This window comes from Ciconia boyciana, chromosome 8 (genome assembly GCF_034638445.1).
Source record: "Ciconia boyciana chromosome 8, ASM3463844v1, whole genome shotgun sequence".
Lineage (NCBI taxonomy): Eukaryota > Metazoa > Chordata > Aves > Ciconiiformes > Ciconiidae > Ciconia > Ciconia boyciana.
The window spans coordinates 60,580,721-60,605,145 of record NC_132941.1 but is presented as its reverse complement, the minus strand read 5'-3'; the positions used below and the strand labels follow the sequence as shown (position 1 = coordinate 60,605,145).

At 42.8% G+C, this 24,425-nt stretch overlaps 1 protein-coding gene across 4 annotated transcripts in view; it reads left to right on the top strand.

Moving 5' to 3' along the window:
- Positions 1-1,742: 1,742 nt before the first annotated feature.
- Positions 1,743-24,425, top strand: part of RGS10 (regulator of G protein signaling 10) — a 35,519-nt gene continuing 12,836 nt past the window's right edge. For 3 of the 4 annotated variants that reach the window (XR_012043885.1, XM_072870821.1, XM_072870820.1), the window contains exons 1-4: positions 1,743-1,881; positions 8,420-8,538; positions 10,026-10,112; positions 16,883-17,026. Coding sequence is in view for 3 of the 4 variants with exons in the window: in XM_072870821.1 (XP_072726922.1) it covers positions 1,833-1,881; positions 8,420-8,538; positions 10,026-10,112; positions 16,883-17,026 (399 nt within the window). In the remaining variant the exon portion in view is untranslated. Of the gene's footprint in view, positions 1,882-8,419; positions 8,539-10,025; positions 10,113-16,882; positions 17,027-20,625; positions 23,987-24,425 lie in introns of those variants that run through there. The other variant, XM_072870819.1, reaches the window with a different exon arrangement.

Below are 24,425 nucleotides of genomic sequence, written 5' to 3'. Positions count from 1 at the left end.
TCTACTGCTTCAGTGTAAATGTACTGCCTTGGAATACCTGCCATTAATGGATGTGACTGAAAAATCTTTTGGAGCGCATGTCCAAGCTGTCTTCTCCCAAAACTGACACCGGGTACTTTCCTTTCACTTGTGCCTGTCCAGGTGCCTTACCTCTCCCGGCTGTGCCCCCGAGCACTGCTGCTGGCGTGCTTCATCCCCCTGCTCCTCTGATGCTTGCACAGAAATGCCAGCTGTGGTCCAAATACCGTCGTGCCTGTCTCACACGTCTGCTTGGAAATGCCACGTGCAGCTGTTGAGCACTTCCCTCAGCAGCGTAGCAAACTTTTTTTTTCTAATCCACACCAAGAGCCAAGAAATCTTTACCAGCTAACACAGCTTTTGGCCCTGGTACTGAAGGCAGAAGTCCAGGGGCGCATAGGCCAAATCACTTCAGCTGGAAGGTATTGTGCTGTTGTTTATTTTGGAAGCACAGATGCAGTTTATTCTTGTGTTGAGCGTTCTGGTGTCACCAATTCCCAGGAATGAAATCTTGGCCTTGTGCATGTAAGTGGAAAATATCCATACGTTTCAGTGAGAGGGGGAGACCATCCAAGTTCCCTCTGTGAACAGAGCTAGTTATAAATGCCTTACTGTGTGTTCAGGATGGGATTTGGCTTAGGTGGAAATAAAACAAGTGTTGGCTTGTCTGCTAGCAGTGATTTCTTTTGACTTTTTGGGTATCGGTGCTATTTCCAGTGGGATTTAAGCACTCCCATTGCCTCCCACTAGTCCTGTCCTGTGTTTCCTGAGGTAATTGTCTGTTGATGGCTTACAGTTTTGTCAGAATTACACAAATTTCTCACCCTGGCTACGTGCTGGATTTTTGATTAAATATTTTGAAATATTTCTGAAAGTGAAAATACCTTTGTTAAAACTGTAACTGTGCTTTTCCTGTTGAGAAATAATTGTTCTTCCATGTCTTGGAAGAGCAAAGGGAGTTGCCCCAGCACAAGGAATTTGACACTTCTGTTTTGATAAGAAAGCGCCCAAATTCATAAAGGTGACTGTCCTAGGGAAGTGTTTTTGTTTCTTGCACCTGCTCAGCAAAGACTGAACCGTGTCTGGTGGCTGAATGCTGGGTGGAGATCGCTGCCTGATGTTCAAAGGTGCGATGAAACGAGCAGCTTGAGCCAGGGAGGAGGAGGGAGAGATGGGGTGGAAATAACGGTGCTGTTTCGAAGGGCAGGGAAGGGGGATGAAAGTGGAGCAGGCTGGAAGACCCACAGCTGGGGACCCACAGCGAAGGGTGCCGTTCTCCACAGGCACCGGAGAGCGAGGGAAGACCCACCGTTGCCACGTTGCACTTGACGGTCTGTGTGCCTCACGGTAACGCGGACGTGCTGCCGCTCCCCTCACGCCGGGGTGCGGCGCGGAGGAATGAGTGTGGAGGCGTCGAGCCGGGCCCGGCCCGCCGACCGTGCGAGCCCCGTCTCCTGGCTCGGGCCACTGACAGCACCGGCCCTCCGCCGTGCCGGCCTGGCCTGCAGCCGCCCCGCTTCCCCAGCCCGCCCCGGCCGGGCGGTGAGGCGGCCCCGCGCAGGCAGGCAGCGGGCAGGCGCTGCCTCCCTCTCACGGCCGGCGGGCGGCGGGCAGGGCGCGGCCGCGGCGCCCGTCAGGAGGCGGCGGTTGGGGGGCGCCCCGCGCGCGGGGGCCGGGGGAAGGCGGGGGGCGGTCGGCGGCGGGGGAGCGGGGCGGGACGGGGCGGCGCGGGGCGGCTCCCCGGAGGGGAGCGGGGAAGGCGCGGCCGCCCCCTCCGGCTCCGGGCAGCGCGGGGCCGCGCGGCCGCCCCCGAAATGTTTAACCGGGCCGTGAGCCGGCTCAGCAGGAAGCGCCCGCCGTCAGGTAAGGGGGGTGGCGGCGGCGGCGGCCCCCCACGCGCGACCCCCGGCCCCGGCGGCAGCTGCTCCCGCCTGAGGAAGTGCCGCCGGCAGGGGAAGGGCTGCACTTCTCCGACCGAGCGTCGGGGAAGGAAAGCGCGGCCGAGCCCCCTCCCGGCGGCGGGGGGTGGTGAGCGGGGGGGGCTGGCCGGGAGCGGGTCTCCCGCCCTTTCGGCGGCCCGGCGCAGCGCGGGGCTTCCTCACAGCCGGGCCGTCCGCCGGCTGAGGGCAGCCGAGCCAGCCCGCGCCCGGCAGCGCTTGTTGCTCAAGTCCGTTACCTGGGCCGCGCCGGCTCCTCCGCCCGGCTCTCTGGTACCCGCGTCCAGCTGGGCTCAGCGGGGCTTCGACTTACTGCAGGGTGGTTCCCTTTGCTGTGGACCTGCCCCTTGACTTTCACATCGTGTCCGGCGTGGCGTGGCTTCGCCCGGGCTTGTGCCAGCGGCCGGGGCCGCCGGGGGGCTCTGGGGGCGGCCGCAGGGCAGAGGGGCTGCGTCGGCAGCGGGGTGAGGTGCAGCGACTGCCCGCGCTCGGGACGGAAGCGCGGTGCTTCCCACTCCAGCAGCTGCACGGAAGAGGGAACTGGATTCTGGTGGGGCTTATGCCTCGTCAGCCAAATTTTAATTGCGAACTGCTGCCTGTCGCTGTTATTGGTAGCGAGGCAATAGCCCAGAACATCAGAGCGGGATTGTTCAAGCTCTAAATCGACTTTGGAGGGAGCGTCTTAGACTGGCATCGAAGTTACTAAGGCGTAATAAATGTGGGACTTCACAGTTCCCTCTGTAGACAGGCGTTGTAACGTGTTTGCGCTGTTATGGGGCGTCTCATGGCGCGGTATCTCTGATGCTGTAAGTCTGTCGATTCAAAGGGAGTAATATATGTTATTGCTAAAATAATTGGGGTAAAAGTTGCAAACTCAGAATCCCAGAAAATAATAATACGTTTTATAACGTGCAGTAAGCAGTTACAGTCTTTCTAAGAAAAGCTAAATGTGGTGTTTGTCTAGAGTTGTTTGGGGTTTTTTTGTTTTTGTTGGTTTTTTTTTTTAAAGGATATATGTCTGGTGAACACTTCCAGAGATGCTACAAAAGCAGAACGTCCCTTTAGTTTCCTTCCTTATAGTTAAAAGTGGAATCCAGTAGCCATCTGTTGTTAGAGACGGTCAAAAGAGGATGTTGAGGCTCGTGCTTTGAACAACCAAAGTGTGCGAAGGACAGCCCTTCTGTAGTGAAAAGGTCTAAAATTCAGCTGCTACTAGCAAAAAATTGTTGTGTGAGGATTCATCCAGGGGCGCTTGGATACATGGAAAGTAAGGGAATTTTCCCTTTTCAGCTGCCTACTTATGAAGTTTCCCACTGTTTCATAACCTTGGATTTATTAATTCCAGACTGGTGATTGTTGCTGGATAGGCATTCTGGTGACCATAGGAAAAGATAAGGTATTCAGAGTACTTTTAAAGTAATAATAAAGGTTCATTGGCTCGCAGCTTTATGATCCAGGTGAAAAAGGGGAAAATGCAGGTGGTGTGATCAGAAGTTCTGCAAGAAGAAATTGAGAAGGCTTTTCTTAATGTTGTATATTAACATTTAAATATAGAATAAGGAATACGCTATTTACATGGTGCTTTTGTCACATCTACTGTTTGCATGCCGGTTGTCTTCTGTTAAGGAGTTCGCAAAAGGTGTGTGTGGGAAAGAGGCAGTTAGAAGAGGCGTTTAGGTAAGGGATGCATTCAGCGGGGTTCTGTGAAGTGTGTGAGTCTGTGCTGTTTGATGCGGTGACACACAGGCCGCTGTATCAACTGTATCAACAGTTTGAGAGTGGCAGCAGCTTGGGAAACTGTTGCAGTGCGTAGACATGCTAATCCATCTGCCTTCCCGAAGGGCTAACTCAATTAGCTGTGTCTGAATCTCTAAAAGTTTGATGGGTTTCCACATTTTTTTGTGCTTGTCAAAAGCAAGAGCCAGAACCGTGAGTTTTGACCTGCAAAGTTGTATATTTTGATGTTATTGACGCTTTTGGTGGTTTCAGTCCAAGTTCCTGTTTGGAGGATGCAAATATTTGCCATTTTTGATACCACACTTCAACTGATAGTTACAGCGTTATTAGTGCTGCACTTACTGTTATATTTATCACTTATAAAGAGCCTTTATCTGCAGTCTAATGCGGCAGTACCATTGTGTGATGGGGGAAGGCAGCTTCTGTAAGATTCTTCTCTAAAATAATGCTTCTGCTAAGGTAACTGCCTACTTGTTGGCTTAGTATAGGGTTCTTCTCTAAAATAATGGTGCTGTTAAAATAACCACTTAATCATTTACTGCATTTGTAGAAGCAGCTGGCCACTGCACATCGTGCAAGTGGTTGTGTTATGGTCGTACGCTCAGTGGAAAGTTTGCTTCAGCAGATCCTCTACAACTGTGCTCCGCTGTGCGTGCTTTGTTGGCTTTCTCTGCCTCTTGGTTTCTAACCCGTATAAAAGATAGCAAGCGCTCTCCTATCACAGTAAGAAATGTAGTTGGCACATTTATCATCTGTTGTACATTCTGTGTGTTACTTTTACAGAAATATTGGTGGAAGAACTGCCATTTTGTAATACCCTTTTTGATGCACAAGATTATCTCCCAGTTTTCAGTAACAGCAAATGTCTGCCTTCCTCATTTAAATGGTCATACTAGTGTGTACATTTTGGTTGTTAAACATTGGTATGGAGCTTGTTATTTCCAAGTGTATATTATGTAACTTTGTCACTAGATGATTTTAACAGGAGAAAGTTATCTTTATAAATAGCAAACAGAGATAAATAGGTTTCAGGAGGGTCATTCATGTAATTACATTTATTGCAGTATTGCCTTCTAAAATAAATTGTTTCAGACTTTCATTAAATTGTACTTCAGTGAAAGTATCATTTTTAAGGTAATTTAGTAACGTGTTATGGGATATGGATTTGGGGATTAGTTTCTTGAGTCATTTGTGGGGAAAACCTCTTTCCTATCTTTTAAGCTCTTAAAAAGATTCCAGAAGTCACACATCAAATCCGCTAAATGAAACCAGCACGTGGAGTGAGAAGTTATGATCCTAATTGGGGGGGTCACTTTCGTATTAGAAAAAATGTTTGTGATGGCATATTTAATGGGGTATAATAAAAATACCCAGCAGTTTTAATATCCTCATAAAATTTCAGGGTGTTTCCTACTGTCATGTATCACGTGCAGCCTATCTACATTTGCGCTGAAGGGGAACATTAATGTTTTATGGTGGTTGCAAAGGAACACTGAATGTGGGGATTAATGATACTCAGCTCAGAGGGAGAGAGCTTGATCAGTGCCATGCCCAGCACACAGACCTGAGCCCTCCAGAGCTGTTGGCACATTCCCTGGCATGGCTTTGGCCCCTGCCAGCCCTGTTGCCCCAGGCACAGCAGGAAGGGTGGTACCAGCCAGGCGATGTCCCCAGCAGGCTGTTTGGATGCAGTTACTGTGTTTTTGGGGGACTGCTCAGGACAAGAGCTGTGCTGCACTACCTGATGGCAGGATCCGAGAGTGTTCTATGGCCTTTTGTGTTTATTATATACAGACAGTCTGAGGGTCTGCCTCCATTGCGACACTACGGCTGGTGTCCCCTGCCTCGGTGTGGACTGATGCTGGGTGCTGTAGCCTGGGCTGAGCTGGGATTGTGGCTGCTAGTGGCACCCACGCTGGCTTGGCAGAGCTGCCCAGCACCTGCGCCATCCCATAGCCTCTTGTTCTGGGGAGCTCACAGCTTGAGTAAGTGAGGCAAGGGCTAAATGAAAGGGTTGCATTGTATGAGCAATGGACAGGCAAGCCTCATCTCAGTGCCACAGTACTTTTTGGGTTGTGGGGAGCTGGTTAAGTGAGGAAACAAACTGAGTAATAGAGTCCTGTACAACAAGGCTCAGCAGAATGGACACTAGGAGGAAGTTGTGTCGGTCCTCCCTTCAAAACCAAATTTTTCTCTACTAAGGCTGTAGGAGGAGAAGGTAGGGAGAAAGAGAGCAGGGTCATAACAGAGCGCAGGGTTTGGAGGATGACAAGGAGGAGTGTGGGGAAAGTAAATGGTGGATGGACTTGGGTTGTGGTGGGTAGGCTGGAAGTGAGAGGAAGCTGGGGAGAATGGTGATCGGGGAGGATCAAGAATGGCCAGCAGTAAAATGAGAGACCAGTGAAAACAGCTGAGGGGAAGCAGATCGATGTGTCCTGGGTGCATGGAAGCACTTGTTCTGGCCTTTGGCTGCTCACCAGAAATTTTTTTTAGATTCTCATGGCACTGGGTCTGCCCTGTATTGCATTGGCTCATTGAAATACACGCTTTTCAAAGTAATCATTAATGTCCACTTAAAATTTGGCTGGAAAATAAACACTAGAAATAAAACCTCACTCCCATCTGTTCTGTGCTAAATCATATATTAAATAAGGGAACGGCCTGGTTCTTCAGGCCATTAGCAGCCGTACACACAGAGCTGCCATTCTTGCAAGTGAGAGTGATCACAACAAGAGATTCAAGCTCCTCAGAGGTAATTGTATTCTGCTCCAACGTACTTGGTTATTCCCACTTAAATCTCACAGATTTTACTGAGATTAGATGCCCAGATACTTTGAGTCAGGTTCCTAAAATAAATTTTGCAAGCGATAGTCAAGAACCACATCCTTTTGCGTGAGGGGAGGGGAAACTGAGGCACAGTTAACTCGCTGTACTCTTGTGTCACGTATGAAGTCTGCAGTGGTGGTTTGGAGACAATCCTCAGGTTCTGAGTCTTGATCTTTAGCTAGCAGGCTGTGTGTTTCTCATACAGAGCTGTAGGTATACTCGCTGCTTTGGAGACCAATCTGTCACAGTCCTTACCCAAATTGGCTATGATCTTGGGTCCTGAAAGGTTTTGTGCAGGCAGGGAGTCATGCATTCAGTGTGTAAGAGATTTCAGGTTGGTGCTGTAACTGCATCATAGAGTGAGACCAGGGCAGGCAAAGGAGAGACAGGATTTACACATGGAAAACGTAGCCTGCAGTGACTGTTTGCTCGATCATTTTAGATGCGTTCCTTTCTTTTACGTCTGTATTTACTTGGGGCATGAGTGTAGATCCCTCAGTATTAGGCAATGGGTGTGGAATCCACAGCTCCAAAAAGTTTACCTCTTTTCCAGCTTTGTAATTTATCCTGTATAAAAAGCCTGCTCCTATCAAGGGAGAAGAGGAGATGTTCATTCATTTAAAACAGTGGTCCATCTCACTGTTGGAAAAACAAATAGACTCTACAGGTCCCTACCAACCAAAACTCAGTAGGCTTTGCTGTCGTGCCAGTATTTTGTAGGGCTTTAACCTTAGCATTTATCATTCTAGCTACCAGCTGAAAAGGGTATCTGATAGTATAGCTCTGCATAGATAGTTTTTTGAGATACTTTCTGAGGTTTAGTTTCATGGTGGAGGAAGTGTTTTTTAACAGAGCTTAGGCAGAAGTTACTAAGATCCATATTTCCAGTAAGTTGGTAGGGAGAAATGAAGGGCTTATAAAAATAAATAGAAGCTGTATTGATTACAGTAAGAGTTTTGTGCACCTTTCCAGTGGGTAGTGACCTGAAGTGGAGCTCTTAGCCTGAGTTCTCATGGCCTGCACTCCTGCTGTCTTTCCTGGGTATTTTGTGTGTGAGAGGAAAGGAGGCCAAGCGCTCCTTCAGATCAGCAGTAAAATTCCTGGAGTCTTCCCAAGTAATAGTTTTCTGATGGGTAGCCAGCAAACAATTTTTTTGGCATCACCAGCCTTGGACGTACGTACAAGTAACGTACTTGTCCCTGGGATAGAAAAATTAAAAAATGTACACCACCTCTCCTATGTGTGAGAAGGCTGGCTGGCAGATAAGATGTGGGCACAGTCCAGTACACCTTATAAAAGCAGAATTTCAGTAGACTTGAAAACAAACAAGCGAACAGAAAAAACACCCAAATACCACTTGCCCAATAGCAGGTCAACTCAGCTGGAATGAGGCTCCTCTGCCAGCTGTCTTTCCTCCCGTTAGACTGGGTTAACATACTGGACTTGTTCTCCTGCTAAACAAAGCATTATTTTTCTTTCTCTCTTTGCGTTTTCCCAACCTCCAGTGATGATTCTTTTCTTAAAAATAAATTTCATGTGTGTGACTGACCAGGATGTGCTTTATAGAAGCCAATGTTGTTGACAGTGCCAGAACAAAAGGCAAATGGTCCTTTTACTACACAGGCTGCGGTCATTGTGTTCGACATGCAAAAGGTGCTTGAACTCCTATAAAACAGTGACAGTGCCTACTTACATGCTCATGAATTGTATAACTGCAAGGCATTTTTGCCTTCTTTCAGGCAAAGCAGAATTCAAATATGTGTGTGTGTTTATTTTCAGTTTAATGGTGTTTCCTTTAAAGAGAGCAGCTGTAATCCAAGGATGCAGAGGGCAATAGAGAAGAAATGCATGTGACATTCATCGCTTCTAACGAAGATGGCATTTTTTTCAATTTTTTCCAGAGATAAATGACAGCGAGGGTCACCCAAGCAGCAGCCACCAAACCTTGAAAGGAACCTCAAAATGGGCTACATCACTGGAGAACCTCCTCGAAGATCCAGAAGGAGTGAAACGATTTAGGGTTGCTATATTAACTATGGATATTTATAAAAACTGAAATTAGGATTTAAAGCTGAATGAGTCTCAGCATAAGTGGTGCAGCTGTGCCAGTGCTGTAAGCACATAGGCACGCATCCTTCTAGATACATAGCCTGAGCAGAGGAGGCAGAGTTGGAGCTGTGGCATTTGCTGAGTTTCTGAGGTAGTGCCTTTTGCCCACTGCCACGGCAGCTTGCTCCCGTAAGGCACATGGAAGACTTTTGGTTGCATCTTTCTAATCAGATCCATCAGCTGTTGCAAGGATTAACAAGCTACTTTTGGATAAACTACAGTCCTTGAGCCACTGATCTCTCTTGCCAAGCATTATTTATCACTGAGGACTGATCCTGCGCTCTTTATTCTCATATGTTGTCCTTACTTAAGCAATGAGTTACCACTAACAGCTCCTGAGCCTGATAACTCTGTGTGGCTCTTATTCTCTGTTGCAGCAGCTGTACTGAAAAGAATTCCCTTTAAGTTTACTACAAGGTGTGGGCTTGTGCAGCTCAAAATGCAGGCTTGAGGCTTGGTTAGGTGAGGGTGGTGAGCTGGTTTTTCAAGGCCTTCTTGCCATATTAGCTATAGGAATAGGAACTACCTACTTGAGTGTGGTTCTGCCATACCAAGCACTGATAAAATGCCCTGGGATAAAATGGTTTCCTGCCAGACTGGTTTGAAAAATGATGTAAACTAGAATTACAAAACACTCTGATGTAGAATTCGTTAAAAAAAAAAAAAAAAAAAAAGGTAATCTTGGTGCTATTTAATTCTTGGCATTACTTAATCTCTATTTTCTAATACTTGAAAGAGAAAACTGATGATCTCAGAGATAAATATTTCAGTCATTATGTTTTATAAAGAAATTTAATGTACATTTGTTCCTCATTTTAAAACATGCCTCACTTCTGGAGGAATGTGCGTTGTTTAAACACTGTCTAGAGAATGCAAATATATCTTCTGCTTTAGTTTACTTAAGTTAATTTATTGCCACTGATGATCATGTTTAGAAACACTTTTATTTGTAGAGATTTTACTCATTAAAAAATCAGAAAGGTACTAGATTAGAATCTCAAGTGATCTATGACTCTCATTAAAATAGTTCATTATACTCACCTGCTAATGAATTCATATATATTTCCCTTTGAGTAATGACTGTAAAATTGCTTGAGTTATTTAAGGAAGACTGAAGAAACTCTTCTTGCTAGTTACTGATATGCTCTGAGATTAAATGTAGCTCATCATTCTCCTGGAATGTGCTTTCAAAGTGCTGAATATATGATTGTTCATTTGTGTCTTGGTAGTGTGCAGATGCACTAGTGCAGTGGTTCTGTTACACTGTATTGTGTAAACTCATACCATGGTAAAACTAGCCATAGGCAGCTTCTAGTTCTAATAGCTATAGTACAAAGAGACAAAAACAATTGAGAAATTGGATCCTAACATTTGTTTGTTTGTTTTTCTTTTCCCTAGGAATTTTTAAAGAAAGAATTCAGTGAAGAAAACGTTTTGTTCTGGCTGGCATGTGAAGAATTTAAGAAAACACAGGGACAAAAACAGGTATGTTTCCTGAATAAATTTTACTTGTCAACAAAGTTTGCATAGCAGAGCTGGAGCTATAACATTTCTGTTGCATAACATGCTTCATATGAGTGCAAATAAATATATTTGAAGAAATTGCACTGAAATCATGGTGGTTGAGTTGTTTGGAAACAAAGCTGGTTCTATTTCAAATCGAAACAAAATGCTGAAATTGTCAAGTTTCCCATGTTTTGAAACTTTTTGTTGTTGCTTGGGAATAGCAAAAGGTTTAATTCAGTGATGTTGCATCATCTTGCTTGAAAATATAAAGACGTTTCATTCAGGACTTTTTTTAAAGCATAACAGCTATTACGTGAAAATATACACCATTATAATATTTTAGTGGAACATAAAAACAACAAACAGTGCAAACAAAATGTTTTACAATACCAAAATGGAAAGTTTTGCCTTGTCAAATTACAAGTCACAAAACAAAAGAAACTGAGAGTCCATTTAGACTTTTTTGTTTAAATATATATTCAAATTGATATATACCTGGAGAGCATTTCATGAAAGCTGTATTTTTCTAGTAGAAAATATTCTGTTGCAAATTTTTCAACCAGCCACCTCCAGTAAGTTTTTTCCACTGCTTGGATCTTGGTCTACATTCAGATCCACCAGGAACACAGGATCCACTTTCACATTTAGGCTTTGAAGCCTATAGAGTCAGGCCTAAAATAGGTACCGTGTTTTGTTTGCTTTTTTCTGAAAAAGGTTTTTTTTTTTGAGAAATTCCAAATTTATTTGACCTTTGAGACGAGGATTCTGTGAGCATGAAATGAAGTAGTTTCAAAACTCCAACTGAGAATCACTGTCCTTGAGAGTCGGACTCCTAAATCCCATAAGCCCTTTTTTTGAAATCCAATGTTTACGCTTTTCACATGTGTGCAGCTCTTGTTGCCAAAGGGAGCATTTTAGAAGGCGATGGGTGCAAATGTACAGCCCCTTTTGCACTCTTCTGGCTAAAGTAAGCAGAGTACCATGAGGAGGTGAGGCTAGGAAAATGCTCTTTAAACCTACTTCAAATGGGACCATACGTGCTTTGAGTAATGTCAGAAACGTCAGGGAATAGGAATTAGGTGGGGGAACCGGGCTACTAGGGGCGTTATAAAGTACAGGTGTAAGAGCTGTGTCTGGACTGCAGGATTCCTCTCTTAAGGTCAGTCAAATATTGTCAGCTAAAACTGTTTCCCAGCAGATTTTCAGCAAAAAAAATCCCTGGATTTTCAACAAAACATATTTTTGAGAGGGGAGTTTACTTTCTGTAAATATTCTCTATTTTGTACTGAAAAAGCATTCCCCTCAAAACAATTTGCTTGTTTCAGTTACGAATGTTTTTTGCTATTGATAAATCCATAAACAATTTAAAAAAATTATTTTTGCAAGAAGAGGAAAATGCTCAATTTGACTGCACACTTAGTAATAATTTAGCGCTATTTCAGTTCTGTGTATTTAGCCGCTTCCCTTCCTCGTTAAGGTCCATGTGTGCAGATAGTCTTCAGAAAAGAACAACTAATCGGGCTATTTTTCTGTAAGATGTAAGGTAGAAAGACAAATAAAGTAAATGAGATGGGATAAAAGAGGGAACTGTGCTAGATGCCACTATGACGGCAGCAGTATCAGTAGCTGGAGTGAGGCTGGGAGTGCTCCTCTCCCCTTGCCTGTAAGGGAATGTTTCAACTGCAGCCCGTCTGGGTTGCACTGGAAGCCACATCCTGTCTGGGCAAGTGTGGTACCGTCAGTGCCACTGACCTGGCTCTGCTTCAGCACAAGCTGCAGATCTCATTATTGTCAGTTTGTGACAAAGCGTTTCCTCTCTTTTGTCCCCAAATGTCCATACAGCATCGTGGCGGGTGTGTTCAGTATGCTGGGCTGGGGATCTAGGTATTCTTGATCTCCCTACTCCATTAAAAACATTTGCTTTCTGAGCTGGTGAAGCAGAGGTTAGGATAACAATCCATGACTGAATAGGAAGAACCCTTTGCTTTGTACAGGGCAGATATTTTTTCTTTGTACATCAGAGAGTGTCCTTGCCAAGAGGTATGTAGCTTTTTCTTGATACCCCTTGGACAGGTACCAAACTGCATTTTAAAATGGAAATGAAAGTGGAAAATCCTTCTGTGAGGTCCCACGTTTTGCAATGGGATAATAATCGTATTTTCCCTTGCTAAATAATTTCCATCTTTTTTTGCTATTTTAGGATGGCACATGCCACTACAGGAAATGGTGAACTGATGTATAGAGATAGCAGCTTAGTGAATTCTTGAATTAATTGCCAAATGAATGGACAGAGATTTAACTAGGTTCCATTTAGCTTAATTATTCAGTACCAGTCATTACACAGTATGGTCAATCTGGAGTCTAGTACTGCCAAAGCTATTATAGCTGGCTAGAATAAATGTGCTTTAGAATGATACAGACTTACAGCAAGGTTTTATAGCTACTGCTTATGGATGGCTTTGTTTAGATAATTTACAAAGCTAGAAAAAGCACTAAAACCAGAAATCTTGCCAGTGTTTATGATAGCATGAAGAATGAATTTGTCTTCTGAAAGTGACTCTTTCAGAAATCACTTCGTATCTATCTAATGTGAGGAAAGTATTCTAAAAACAACTTTTTACTTGTTTTATAACGTGCTTCTCATTAAAACTGGTTTACCACAGAAACTGGCTCATAGACACTTAGACTTTTGGTCAGGTGAAGCTGATTTCAATTTAACCTGGATTGAATGGGATTTTTTTCCCTATTTTTAAAGTATAAGATAAACTTTTCCTTACTTGACATGAGAGTGTTAGCGTGGGGTTTTTCTTGGTCGGTTTAAACTTGCACAAAAGTCGCCACCTGGCCAGTGGATTACGTATCCATTGTGCCTAGTGTTATTGTCATCCCTTCTGTGTCAGCCCGGAGCAGGGTTTGGTTTTGTACAGGCTGGTATACCATTAGGGTGGTTGGCTCAGTAAATGTTCTGTCCTTCCCTCATGTCCTTTCTGGTCTTCGCAGGTGGATACAGGCTCGCTCTGCTCCTGCTTTCTGTTAGTTGCAAACTGTCTAACTGCGTTAGTGCCATTCTAAGAAAATATCCTGGGCCTTTCCTCAAGACTTACTAAATTTGGTTCAGTCGTTACTCTAATCACAGTCACATGGGCTCTGCCTAGAAGTTGACTTATATCAAGCCAACACAGGCAGATCTTGCAAGATGCTGTGCAGATACATCTTCTCTGTCCCCTTCCTCTTGAATGTGAGACACTATGCAGCCAGGATTGCTAGATCACGGGACCAGAGGGAGCACTGGCAAGAAGAAGCCAGGCTCTTGACTGTTGTGTTGACACTAGGCTAGTGATGGGAACGCTTAGTCAGGAGAAGGCAGAAATGGAGTTCAGACCAGACTGCTCCATGAGTTTGTGTTTGTTTTCCTGTTTGGGTGAGCTAATACAAAATGCATGCGTGTTTCAGGGAGCAGGGGTGGTTTTCAGCATCTGCAGAGTGAGGCAGCAAGCAGACTACGTTACTGGTCTAGGCAGGTTTTAGATGGACTGGATTCAGCCTATCTTCTTGCAGCAGGAAAGCACAAACTCGTCCCCTCAGCTCAAGACACATCTCTGTAGTTTAAAAAAAAAAAAAAAAAGATATTCCTTTAAAATTGAAGTTAAAACAGAAATGTAATTTTTACCGAAGATTGAGGAGGGAATTAGGTCAAGTCCACTTGTAGCAGTGAGCTCTGCTGCCACCCATATGGTCCTCATCTTAGGACACATTTAATTATTGAAATGGGAGTGGTGGGGATAAGTGAATAAAATTTAACTTTAAATATTTTATTGGAGTTAGTCATACGCTGTTGCGTTTGTGACTGTTAATGAAATAAACAACATGTCCATTGTGCTACTTCCCAAGGAAGTAAATGTTTCTTCTCTTGCAACTGAGCTTTAAAAATGAATTACAGCTTGTAATAAATGCTTCAAACAACAGGGAATCTTTTCAGCTATTGCTAAAACGCACCAAAATACCCATGTCGAAGTTTTGTAGAGAACAATTTCAGAACAAAGTATACCAATTCAAGAGTTTCTTCTGCCACTTCCCATATGGAATGTGGCAATGGTTAAGCAGGACTGGGTAATGCTGCACAGCTGCTAACTGCTGGAGCCTGTTCTGATGAGCATCTGGGACTTCCATTCACCTCATTTGGGAACCACACATGCTTGAGAGCTGAATTTGACCTTAGGAAAGGAAGTGGGAAAGAATATTGTATCCACTTGAAATAGTGAGGGGGATTTCTGTAGACAGAACTTCATACTCCAAATGGGAATTTGGCACGGATGCTGGAGCGAGTGCACAGATGTAGGTGAAAAGTGCCAGAAATCCTTTAATAACCACCTGTGAACAAGATCCCAGTTTAAGTGTTGTTTAAATTCCAGAGTAGAGTCCTTTGTGCTGAGGCATTAGTTTCAGGCTGACACAGAACAAAGAATGCCACCTGCTGAATGGGGAACATTGCTGTCTCCTCCACTTGAACCTGGCTCTCCCTGAATATTATTTGGGAGATGTATAAACATACTGGCAGCTTTAACTGTACTTTCTTTTTTGGGGGGGGGAATTGTAGTTGAACTGATGCTCTACTACTGAAGCGTAGACGTAGCGTAACAGTTGTTCCATGTGCAGCAGAACTTGTAATATTTAGCTGTGCACTTCCATATTTCCCCATTACTATAAAGTCAGGTCTCCTGCGTCTCTCCAACGACCCCCTCTCCCTACCACAGCTCTTTCACTTCCTTTCTTTGTCATCCTTCCCCACAAAATCCAGAGATCCTCCCCATTTCACCAACCTCCCACACAATCCTCTTGTTCCCCACCACGTTCTTTAAACTTCCTCACAGTACTTCTAGTTTCGTGTTTCCCCTCAATCCTTCCTTTACTCTTTCTCTACAGTGCCCAGCTTGCTCCTGTGTTCCTTGGGCAAGCAGCACCTTGTGTTGTGGCTGACATGGAGCTATGTGTGCATTGCTTAGCCAGCAGCTAAGTACATGCTGGTAGTTCAAGTAGAGTAGATAATTTTTGAACATATACTGCAGCTTTTCCCTTGGAGCATGTGCTGCTTTTTCTCTCCCTTTTCTTTCTCTCACCACTATTTTCCATTGGGTCAGTAGGAGGATAATTATTTCTCAGTCCTTTGCCCCTCTCTTAAATATAGTTGAAATTGGACAGCCAGTTCAAAGGACCGCAGGTAGGACTGACAGTCAGTACAATCACTTATGCTTGCTCATGTGATAATAGCTAAAGGTACCTTTACTGTGTCTGCATTAGGGTATTAACTTTACCAGTTAAAGCAGCCACCCCTCTGATCGATTGGATTAATTGCTCATTTAGAACAGACATGGCTGACCCAGTTCTCCCTGATCTGTGAAACTGGAAAGATCGGAAACTGTTAAAAACACCTCACTGTGACCTAATGCACCTGACACATGATGTTCTACCCATCAGATGAGTAATCTGTTTTAAAAATGAATACTCCTGGAAAATGTGTGTCCCTTTCAGCAGTGAGAGAGTTAACTCTTTAGGCCTTGTGAATTGTCAAACACATGTAGCTTTTCTTCTAATTATCCCCAAATGTTGATTCTCAGCTGTAAAACATGAAAGAAATGCTGTGACTCCTTCATGGGCAAGGGTTTAAATGCTTCCTTCTTCAAGCCCACTTCCCATCAAAGACACAGCCCTTTAGTTGGTTCTGGTCTGGAGATGCGGTTGCTCATTAGATATACTGTGGGGAACATGGACAAGTACCCGTGGCTCGTGATCGTACAGTGCCTGCTGCTGCACGGGCCTTGTTTTCAGTGTGCGGAATTCAGATTGCAGCAGGGAGGCTTGCCTCCTGCCTGGCTTGGTTCTCTTCTCCCCCACTGGCTTGCTCTTATCCGACCTTCTGGCCAAGGGGGAGCTTGCTTTGAATTTCAGAGGATTGTGGCTGCTCATTTACTGCTTTGAAGCTTGAAGATGGTAGGTGGGGTCAAAATGTTATCGCTGTTACTGTTTTATCAAGAGAAGACCACTGAAACAAGATTGCTGAAATCGGGGCAAACGCTAACAAACTGCTTTACGCAAGTCACACCTACCCTTATTTATCAGCTTTCAGAGGCTCTTGAGAGTCTTATCTTTACCATTAGCCAAAAAAATACTTGTTTGGTTTTTTTAATCATGTAGCCAGTATTGCACATGAGCTGCCCTGAGGTAGAAACGTAGTTATGACAAAGCATGTAGCATGACAAGGTTATAAATCAGTAGCATGCATTATACACTAACTTTGCTTAGTTTTGCCTTGCAGTAAGAGTAAGTTTCCACAGTGCTTTTTCCCTCTGGGTTCCTTGAGGATGCTGGTTATCTGTTAGTAAAAATAGTCTTCTAAATAGTGAAGACAAAGTCTAGTTGATGATGCTGAGCAGTTTTACACTGTATTCTCAGATTCAAACATCACAACTTGCTGTTTAACCTACGTGCTGAATACTGGTAGCTTCCACTAATGTCAGTGCAGGAGTTGGCCTGCAGAGATGTTTTTCCTCCAGTACAAATGAATGTACACAAATAAGATAATCTATGTATATTTGTTTTGTTACTTGTTTTCTTTTTGAATTCAGACTATGTTTTGGTTTTAAGATGTGAACTTCAAGAAGTGATCCAGAGCAGTCACCAATAAAACATTAACAAATACAGAGACTATTCCCACAGCAAATAATTATTTAAATAAATATGTCCTTTTGCAGATGCAAGAAAAAGCTAAAGAAATTTACATGACTTTCCTGTCCAGTAAAGCTTCCTCCCAAGTCAATGTTGAAGGGCAGTCCCGTTTGAATGAGACCATTTTGGAGACACCTCACCCTCTCATGTTTCAGAAGCTCCAGGACCAGGTAAAGTTATTTTCTTCAAGAACACAGTTTCTTTAGTTTTTGTCTGCTTTTAATGGACTCTGCTTTCTAAGTACAAGCTAGTGTAGGAAAGTTGGGAATCTGCCTACTGCTACCTGTGGCATGGGTTGAATAGGTAGGCACAGAGCTGGGTTGCTTCCATATTGGGGATATTAATGCAGCCGCTCTGAGGGTGGATGCACCGTACCCCAGGTTCTTGGCCCCGTCTAACTAGGGCCACTTAGTTAAGAGACTCAGTGCAACCATGGTAATTCCAGTTCAGGATTTTCCTGGAAAATTAGATGAAGTTTTCTCCTGAGTTCCTGTGCCAGTAGCTTAAGAATCACCCAGCTGACTAACTTTGTGCCTACGTTTTCCTGTGTATTCACTTGCGCTGAGTCATTGCTGATGTTTGTTTCCGTAGTTGCCACTGGTTTCCTTGAGAGCTCAAGATTCTTCACTTTGCTTTGTTTTGGTATTTATATTGATATTAATATAATGCAATTTCCTGAAAAGCCTCCTCTTCTGTAACACTTAAAAGGGGAGTTTGTATCTGCTTTGCCTTTTCCTATAGATCTTGGGAGGTCTGGTAGAAATTAGGTGACGTTTTACAGGCATGTCTTTTGGTGGTAAATTTTCTTGAGATTTGGCTTATTTTAAAGCATAAGTTATGAAGTGAGTCATTCTTATCTGCAGCTTTCCAGCACTTGCAGTCTGTACTATTTTTAATTTCTGTACCATCCTCAGGACTACCTGTATTTTCCATTTGACTCTTTTCTTTTGTGGAAAAACAGCACACTGATTTAAATAGCGTTTTCAACCCATTTCACATCAGGTACTGAATATGTTAGTTGGGCACTGGCTGGGTCAACTGAAGTGGTCTGAGGAGCAAAGGCTCTGCTGTCTTTCAGGCAGGTTCCAAGTCATTAGCAGTGGAAATGTCTGAAACTCAGTTTTCATGTGAAGAAGCAAAGTTTTTCATGGAAGAACTTCTGACTTGGGGGAAGGGAAAGAAAATGTTCTGTTAAATCTAAGCACTGCAGTTCAGGGTGAGTGATTCTGAGAGAGAAGCTGGAGAGACTACTGGAATTAAAATGTTTTGCAGTTTTACAAATGAGCGTGCACATGAACAGCCAGGGATTAGTAACACCTGAACTGGAAACGTGCTAGACCAGTGGTAGAGGAATCCCACTAGTGTGGGAAGAAAGTCTGTGAACTTTAAAAACCAAATGCAGAGCATTTATGGGTTGTTGCAGGTTTCCACTGCTTGAAGCTTCTGTTTATTGCTGTTAGATAATAGTTCAGGAAGAATTATGATCTCCTCTAGTTTTCAATCCTTATAAAGTTATGAAGAGCGGTATAATTTGTTCTCTAAAGAACAGTGTTAACTACTGCTGGCACTGTGTGTCTGAAGTATAAAAAGGCAGAGCCTGAAAGCCACAGTCTGGTCTACAACATTAGTGGTAATGAGCACTTAGTTCTCCAGAGACCTACTGATTTAAATGGGGCTAGTTGTGGTTCTGTGCTCATGGGATGGCCTTAAACAAATAGCTTGGAGGCAGTTGTGTTCATGCTGAATGAAGTGGTGTTAGAGTGGTTCATAGAAATCTGTAGATTTCAAAATACTTATGGGGTAAATGTTCCGGCTCCACGGAGGCGATGAGGAGGGGAGGGAAAAAGAGAATTTTGCTTTTGCATGTGATTATAAAATCTGTCTGTTCTGTGCATTTGGCTGACCAGACTCCAGAAGATTTTGATCTTACAGTGCTCTTTCTCTCTGGGAGATGCTTTAAATGATACCAGGAACAAGAGGGGTCTAAGTTCTTAACAGTGACTTATGACATTTTAACAGGCAATGTCTTCCTTACAATTTTTTTCCCTTGAGCTAGTTAGATAACTTTAATTATATTGTAGATAGTCAATGCTGGGAAGTGTAATTTGACTTTGCTTAACTGCATTGATTTGGGTCTACATTGAGAGGGTGTTCTGGGATTTTTAGTCTTCCAATATGTGGCTTATAAAGCAAGACTTCCACTGTTTTAAACATGAACTTAAATATTTAAATATGTAAACAAACAGTGGTTAGTAAAATGCTTCATGTAATTTATTTGCAAGGGGAGTATTTCAGCAAACACACAGACAAGAACAGTGAAGTTTTGTGTGTTTGCCTTTGTCCAGGTTCCTTGAGGATATGAAATGAAAAAGCAGTTTGAGGGGTCTGGGTTGTTACTTTTTTTTTTCCTCCTAACAACAAACAGTTGTATTACCCAGTTGTACTATCAGTTAGAAATGAGTCCCGTAAAGGTAAAGCTCTAGTTTTCCTCTTGGAAATTTAGTTACTCTGAGTACCATAAAATGTAATCGGTCATGAAGCATGACTCAGAGAGGCTCCGCCAGTGAAATAATAGGCAGAGGGTGATGCAGGCTTTGGTTTTGCCTCAATTATAGTTTTGAGGTTTACTTTTTTCCTTCCCCTGTGTTTCAAGACCAAGCAAAATATAGTCCTGACCTTGACACCTGAACAGATTCCAGGCTCATCTCCCAAGCTCTTTTGTTTTCAGAAAACGCCAAATGAGTTCTAGCTTTTTTTGTCTGAAATGGGTATAAATAGAAGAGAAAGCAATTGTGTCGAGGGACAGGCCTAAACTCCAGCCCTGGGGGAGAAAAGCCACACTCAATGCTGACTTCATGCTTCCATGCTGGCTGTATACTGGCTCTGGGAAGAAGAGCAGGTCTTGGGCTAGTGAAAAGTCTGATGGCACAAGTTTAATCCATCACCAATTTTAAACCACACTTTAAACTGGCAAATTACATCATGGCCACCATGTGCCAGATGAGCTTTTTGTGGCAGGTACTTGCAACATTTCTGATCTGGCCTGAGACCCATCTTGGTATTTGTCTATGTAGTAATCTGAAAAGGATAGGAGGATTGGTGTAAGTTTAAGAAACATTGATTAAACCAGTTGCTTCAGTCTAGATTCAGTTTGCGATTTCAGCATTTGTGTAAATTATTTAGAGGCTTTTCTTAATTATCCAGTGCTCTGCATGTATAATGAGCTATTCTATAACGTTCAAGAGTAACTGCAGTCAGAAAGGTGCCTAAAAGGAACCTCTTTTTCTTCAGTTCTGCTTCATCCCTGTGAATATCTTCCTACTACCCTGCCAGAAGGACACCCTCGCTAGGTTTTCTCCTGGTGGCTCTGCAGAGCTAAGGCTGCTGTGGGAGGGGACCAGGTAACGTCCTGGCTTGTCCACACGTGCAGTTACCTGATCAACAGCTGTAAAATCCTACCTTGTGACCATGGCATGTGACCCCCCACTTTTCAGTATTAGGCTTTCAAAGTTGGCTATTGTGAAAACCATAATCTGATTCTTAAACTAATATGGACATTATTGCAAAACAGTGACCGTGGAACCTACAATATTGTTTGCTACATGCGGCCCCTTTTGAGAGCTTGAAGTGTATTTTAATGTCATGATTTTTAGTAATGCTTTGGTACTAGCAGAACAAAAATACATTAGAATTCATATATTGTCCTTCTCATTTAAAATCTAGTTTTACTTAGGTCATTGTTTTTGTGGTTTTTTTTCCCTCCTACCAGATATTCAATCTCATGAAATATGACAGCTACAGCCGCTTCTTAAAGTCAGACATATTCCTAAATCATAAGAAGTCTGAGGAGCAAGAGGAGAATTCACCAGAGGCTCAGACTGCAGCTAAAAGAGCATCAAGAATTTACAACACATGATACAATGAATCTCTTCAGGAGAGGCAATACAATAACTAAATTACACTCAGGAACAGTCTAGGTTTATAGGAGTTGCATTTAGGGCTTGAAAAGCTCAAAACCTTTTTAGGAGATACTTTCTTAATTGCTTGAACGACTAATTGTTTTTGCATGATAGCTAATAACCAAGCACCCATGGAAAGACTGTTTCCTAGCTAAAAGGCTGAGGTATTCCTCCATAGCATGAATTGCATTTCACATGTCACAAGTTAAAATGCTTTAAATTTTTGTATTTTCTTCTGTGAGGCATCATGATGATGAGAAATGGGAGAGAGTGTGGTTGTTTTTTTATTTTTGCCTTGTAAATTTTATTTGTGACCAGCTTTTACATCCTGAATTGCTGGGAGAAGCTATTGCAGAGTACATCCCACGTTACTTTGTGGATGAGTCATTCATAGCAAACCTACTCATGAAGGGACAGTGTCTTTCAGGGTTAAGCTCAATAGAATCCAATCCCTTCCTATGTAACTTTGTTCTTTCAAGGCGATACCTGTTTTGCTTTGCCTTTATTGTTGAATCAAAATGCTTCTCTAGTCATGATTTTCATTTCTGTATTTCTTAAATTTCCCCCATATTTTTTCAGTAGACAATCACCTTCTTCAGAAGGTGGAATAACCTGTATTCCCTTGGGAACAAAAGCTCTGAGATAGAGAGAATCTCTGAAGAACTTCTAACAGCCATTAGGAAACCTGGCAGTTAATATCCCACTCAGGGCACGCTGATTTCAGCAAAGGCACACTGATTTCAGCAGAGCTTGACTGGGGCATGTCCTGCATGTCAGCATAACATCAGTGTCAGATGCCGGTATTGGAAAGCATCTGGTCTCTCCTAGGTCTCCTGAGCAGTCCTGCTCTGTGCGGCAAGAATACTTTGGCAAAGGACCAACCAACAAAGCCTGGCTTTGTTTTACTGAAATCTTTCAACTAAAATCACCCTGCCTAATTTTGTTTGCTCCAGAGAAGTATTTCAGGGTTTCCTAATCGTAACTTTCGATAGCTGTAATGGAACAGGGGATTGACATTGTGGTTTAGCCATTCTCACATCAAGCTTGAGAGGAAGGGGAATTTATTTCTGTTCAGAGCAATCAAAGATGAAATGTCAGGGTGGTAAAGGAAGATGCTCCCAATGAGCCTTCCATATCGGCCTGGGACTGTGTCAGAGCTGAAAAGCACATTTTGGCATACAATTTTTCATGTGTTCATATATTTTTTAATTAATTCACTGCAGTGTTAGTAAATTGCAGTTTAAGTTGGGAAAGCATATTAGCTACATGCTCTATTTACAAGCTTCGCAGTGTGTAGCCTAGCTGTTTCACATTCATTATTTACTCTTTCATTTTTTGCACTGCTTTTCTTGAACTTTTGTTTATGTGCTGGCTAATGTAAATGCACAGGTAGCTTTTGATCATTTTATAGTTCTTTTTTGTTGGAAAGGCCAGATATGTTTTATACATTACTGTCACTATCAGTGTTTTAAAACTAAGTCTAGATTGTAATTTTTGAGGATGCAAACTCATTGGTAGACTTGATTATTTCTTTTAACTCTGAGCCACTCTTGCAGGTAATGTGTAAAGAAAATTGTTTCCATGGGCTCTTCCCTAGTTAGATGTAAGAGCAGGAATAGGAGTTCTGATTCTTCCACCAGAGCTAAATGGCCTGTTCATTTTTAGGAAATCAAAGAAAAGGTCAGTGCCTCCGTATGCATGTTTTAAGATGTAATTCTTATGCACTGAGTTAGTTTTCCTTTTATGCTCTCAAAGGATTTAATGGTGAAGTCACAATCTTGCTTCAGGCACTTTCAGTGGTATTTGACCTCATGGTTAAGTTGTGTTTCAGTGTTTTGCTGAATAGGAATGAAGTAAGCACGTGCATGAATCCTTTTGTTGTGATGGGGCCTAGGAAATGGGACCGTCCATTTCTGGACTTGCCAGCTGTTTGTAATCTCAGGATTACCTCTTTTGAAAATTCACTGTAATAACGAACTCTTAACACCTGCCACAGCAGAGGATGGAACTTCTGATACCATTGAAGTCCTTGGGAATGGGCTGCTTAAACACAGTTAGGAGTTGGGATTTGTCTCTTCCCAGTTATTGCAGCAGAAGTCTTAGTGATATAGAAAAATGCAGGATGGGGACCTTCATGGGAAAAACGCAGAATGAGCTCTTACCACATTCATCACATGGATGCACAGTAGATTCATTTTTAATCATATTGATTTTAAAAATGCATGAGTAAGGGAGAAGAGTCTTTGACTATCGTGTTTTAAAATAATAATAAAAAATAAAACCAGAAGCTGTAAGGACAGTGGTAGGGCATTAAAGAGAGAAAATACTTGTTTGTAGCTGCTTATAAACAACACTTTCCTTGGCAATATGCTCCCTATCAGGTACTGTATTATTTGCTCGTTAAGAGCAAATGCCCCATAGGAGAAGACACAAAGGTGCTTTACACTACTACCAACCAAAAGTTACTCAAATGGAAACGTATTTTTTAGCAGCATCTCAATGCCTATGATGTTTATTTCAATACCTGTGATGTTTCTAAGATAACGCACCTAAATCCACAAAATTCTTACTCTTTGAATTGCTCTTTTGCCTCAGCAGTAAAAAGTTCATTGCCCCATTGGCTGTCTTATTTGTGGTGTCTGGATTTGGTTTGTGTTTTTAGAAGAAAACCGACAACTAGACTTGCAAGGTGCAGAAATCAAAGTTTTTTTTCTATCCATTAGATTATCTGTATTTTCCAGTAAAAGAGCACTCAAAGTAAAACCATGCAAGCAGATGTCTGTAATTGCGGCATGTATATATGTGGAGAAGGTTATTTTGCTTCTGTTGATGTTATCACTGATCAAACTTCGTGAAATATATGACATTTTCTCTATGTGGCGTAGACAAATCACACAGACAGAAAAAGAACTGAGTTTCCCTATAAGTAAATCCTGCATTCCAGGAACAACTGTAAACGTTGCATCGAACCTCAGGCCATTAAGTGGGTACTCGGGTACTCAGAGTTGCTTTATGTAGAGATTAAAGATAGGATCTACTCCTTTTCATACAACTTACACGGAAGGTATGAGCACAAAAAGCAAGCAAGAGAAGTTTCATGCCTGATTGCATGCCTTAACCTCTACCCTATTGTGTGTTTCTCAGCTAAAAATTAAAATATTCTACAAATACACCAAATCTGTGTGCTGATGGTTGTTTTATGTTTTGAACACAGTTGGGGCCAAGATCACTTCATATCCCATGGTTATCCCATTTTCTGCTTTCAGTCCCTGTTAACACAGTTGCTTACATTCTCTCATAGTATGTTTTTGTCCTGGAAGATGGGATGACACAGTGGGTTTCACTTCTGAGCGAGCCGTTGTCTGAACAAATTGCGGAAAGTCATTTGAACAGCCGAAGATGCTTCTTGCACCTTCATCATCTCCTTCCATTTCTTTGTTCTTGTTGCATTTCTTCCATCGCGCTTGCTTCGAGTTGTTAGCCCATTGATGTGGAGAAGAAGGGTTTGAAAAACCGGAGAGAGAGAGAGAAAGGTTTGAATATTCAGGTTTGGATAACAGTTCGGAACACGCTTATATTTTTACTGAAGATTCAGGTTTATTTAAGTGGG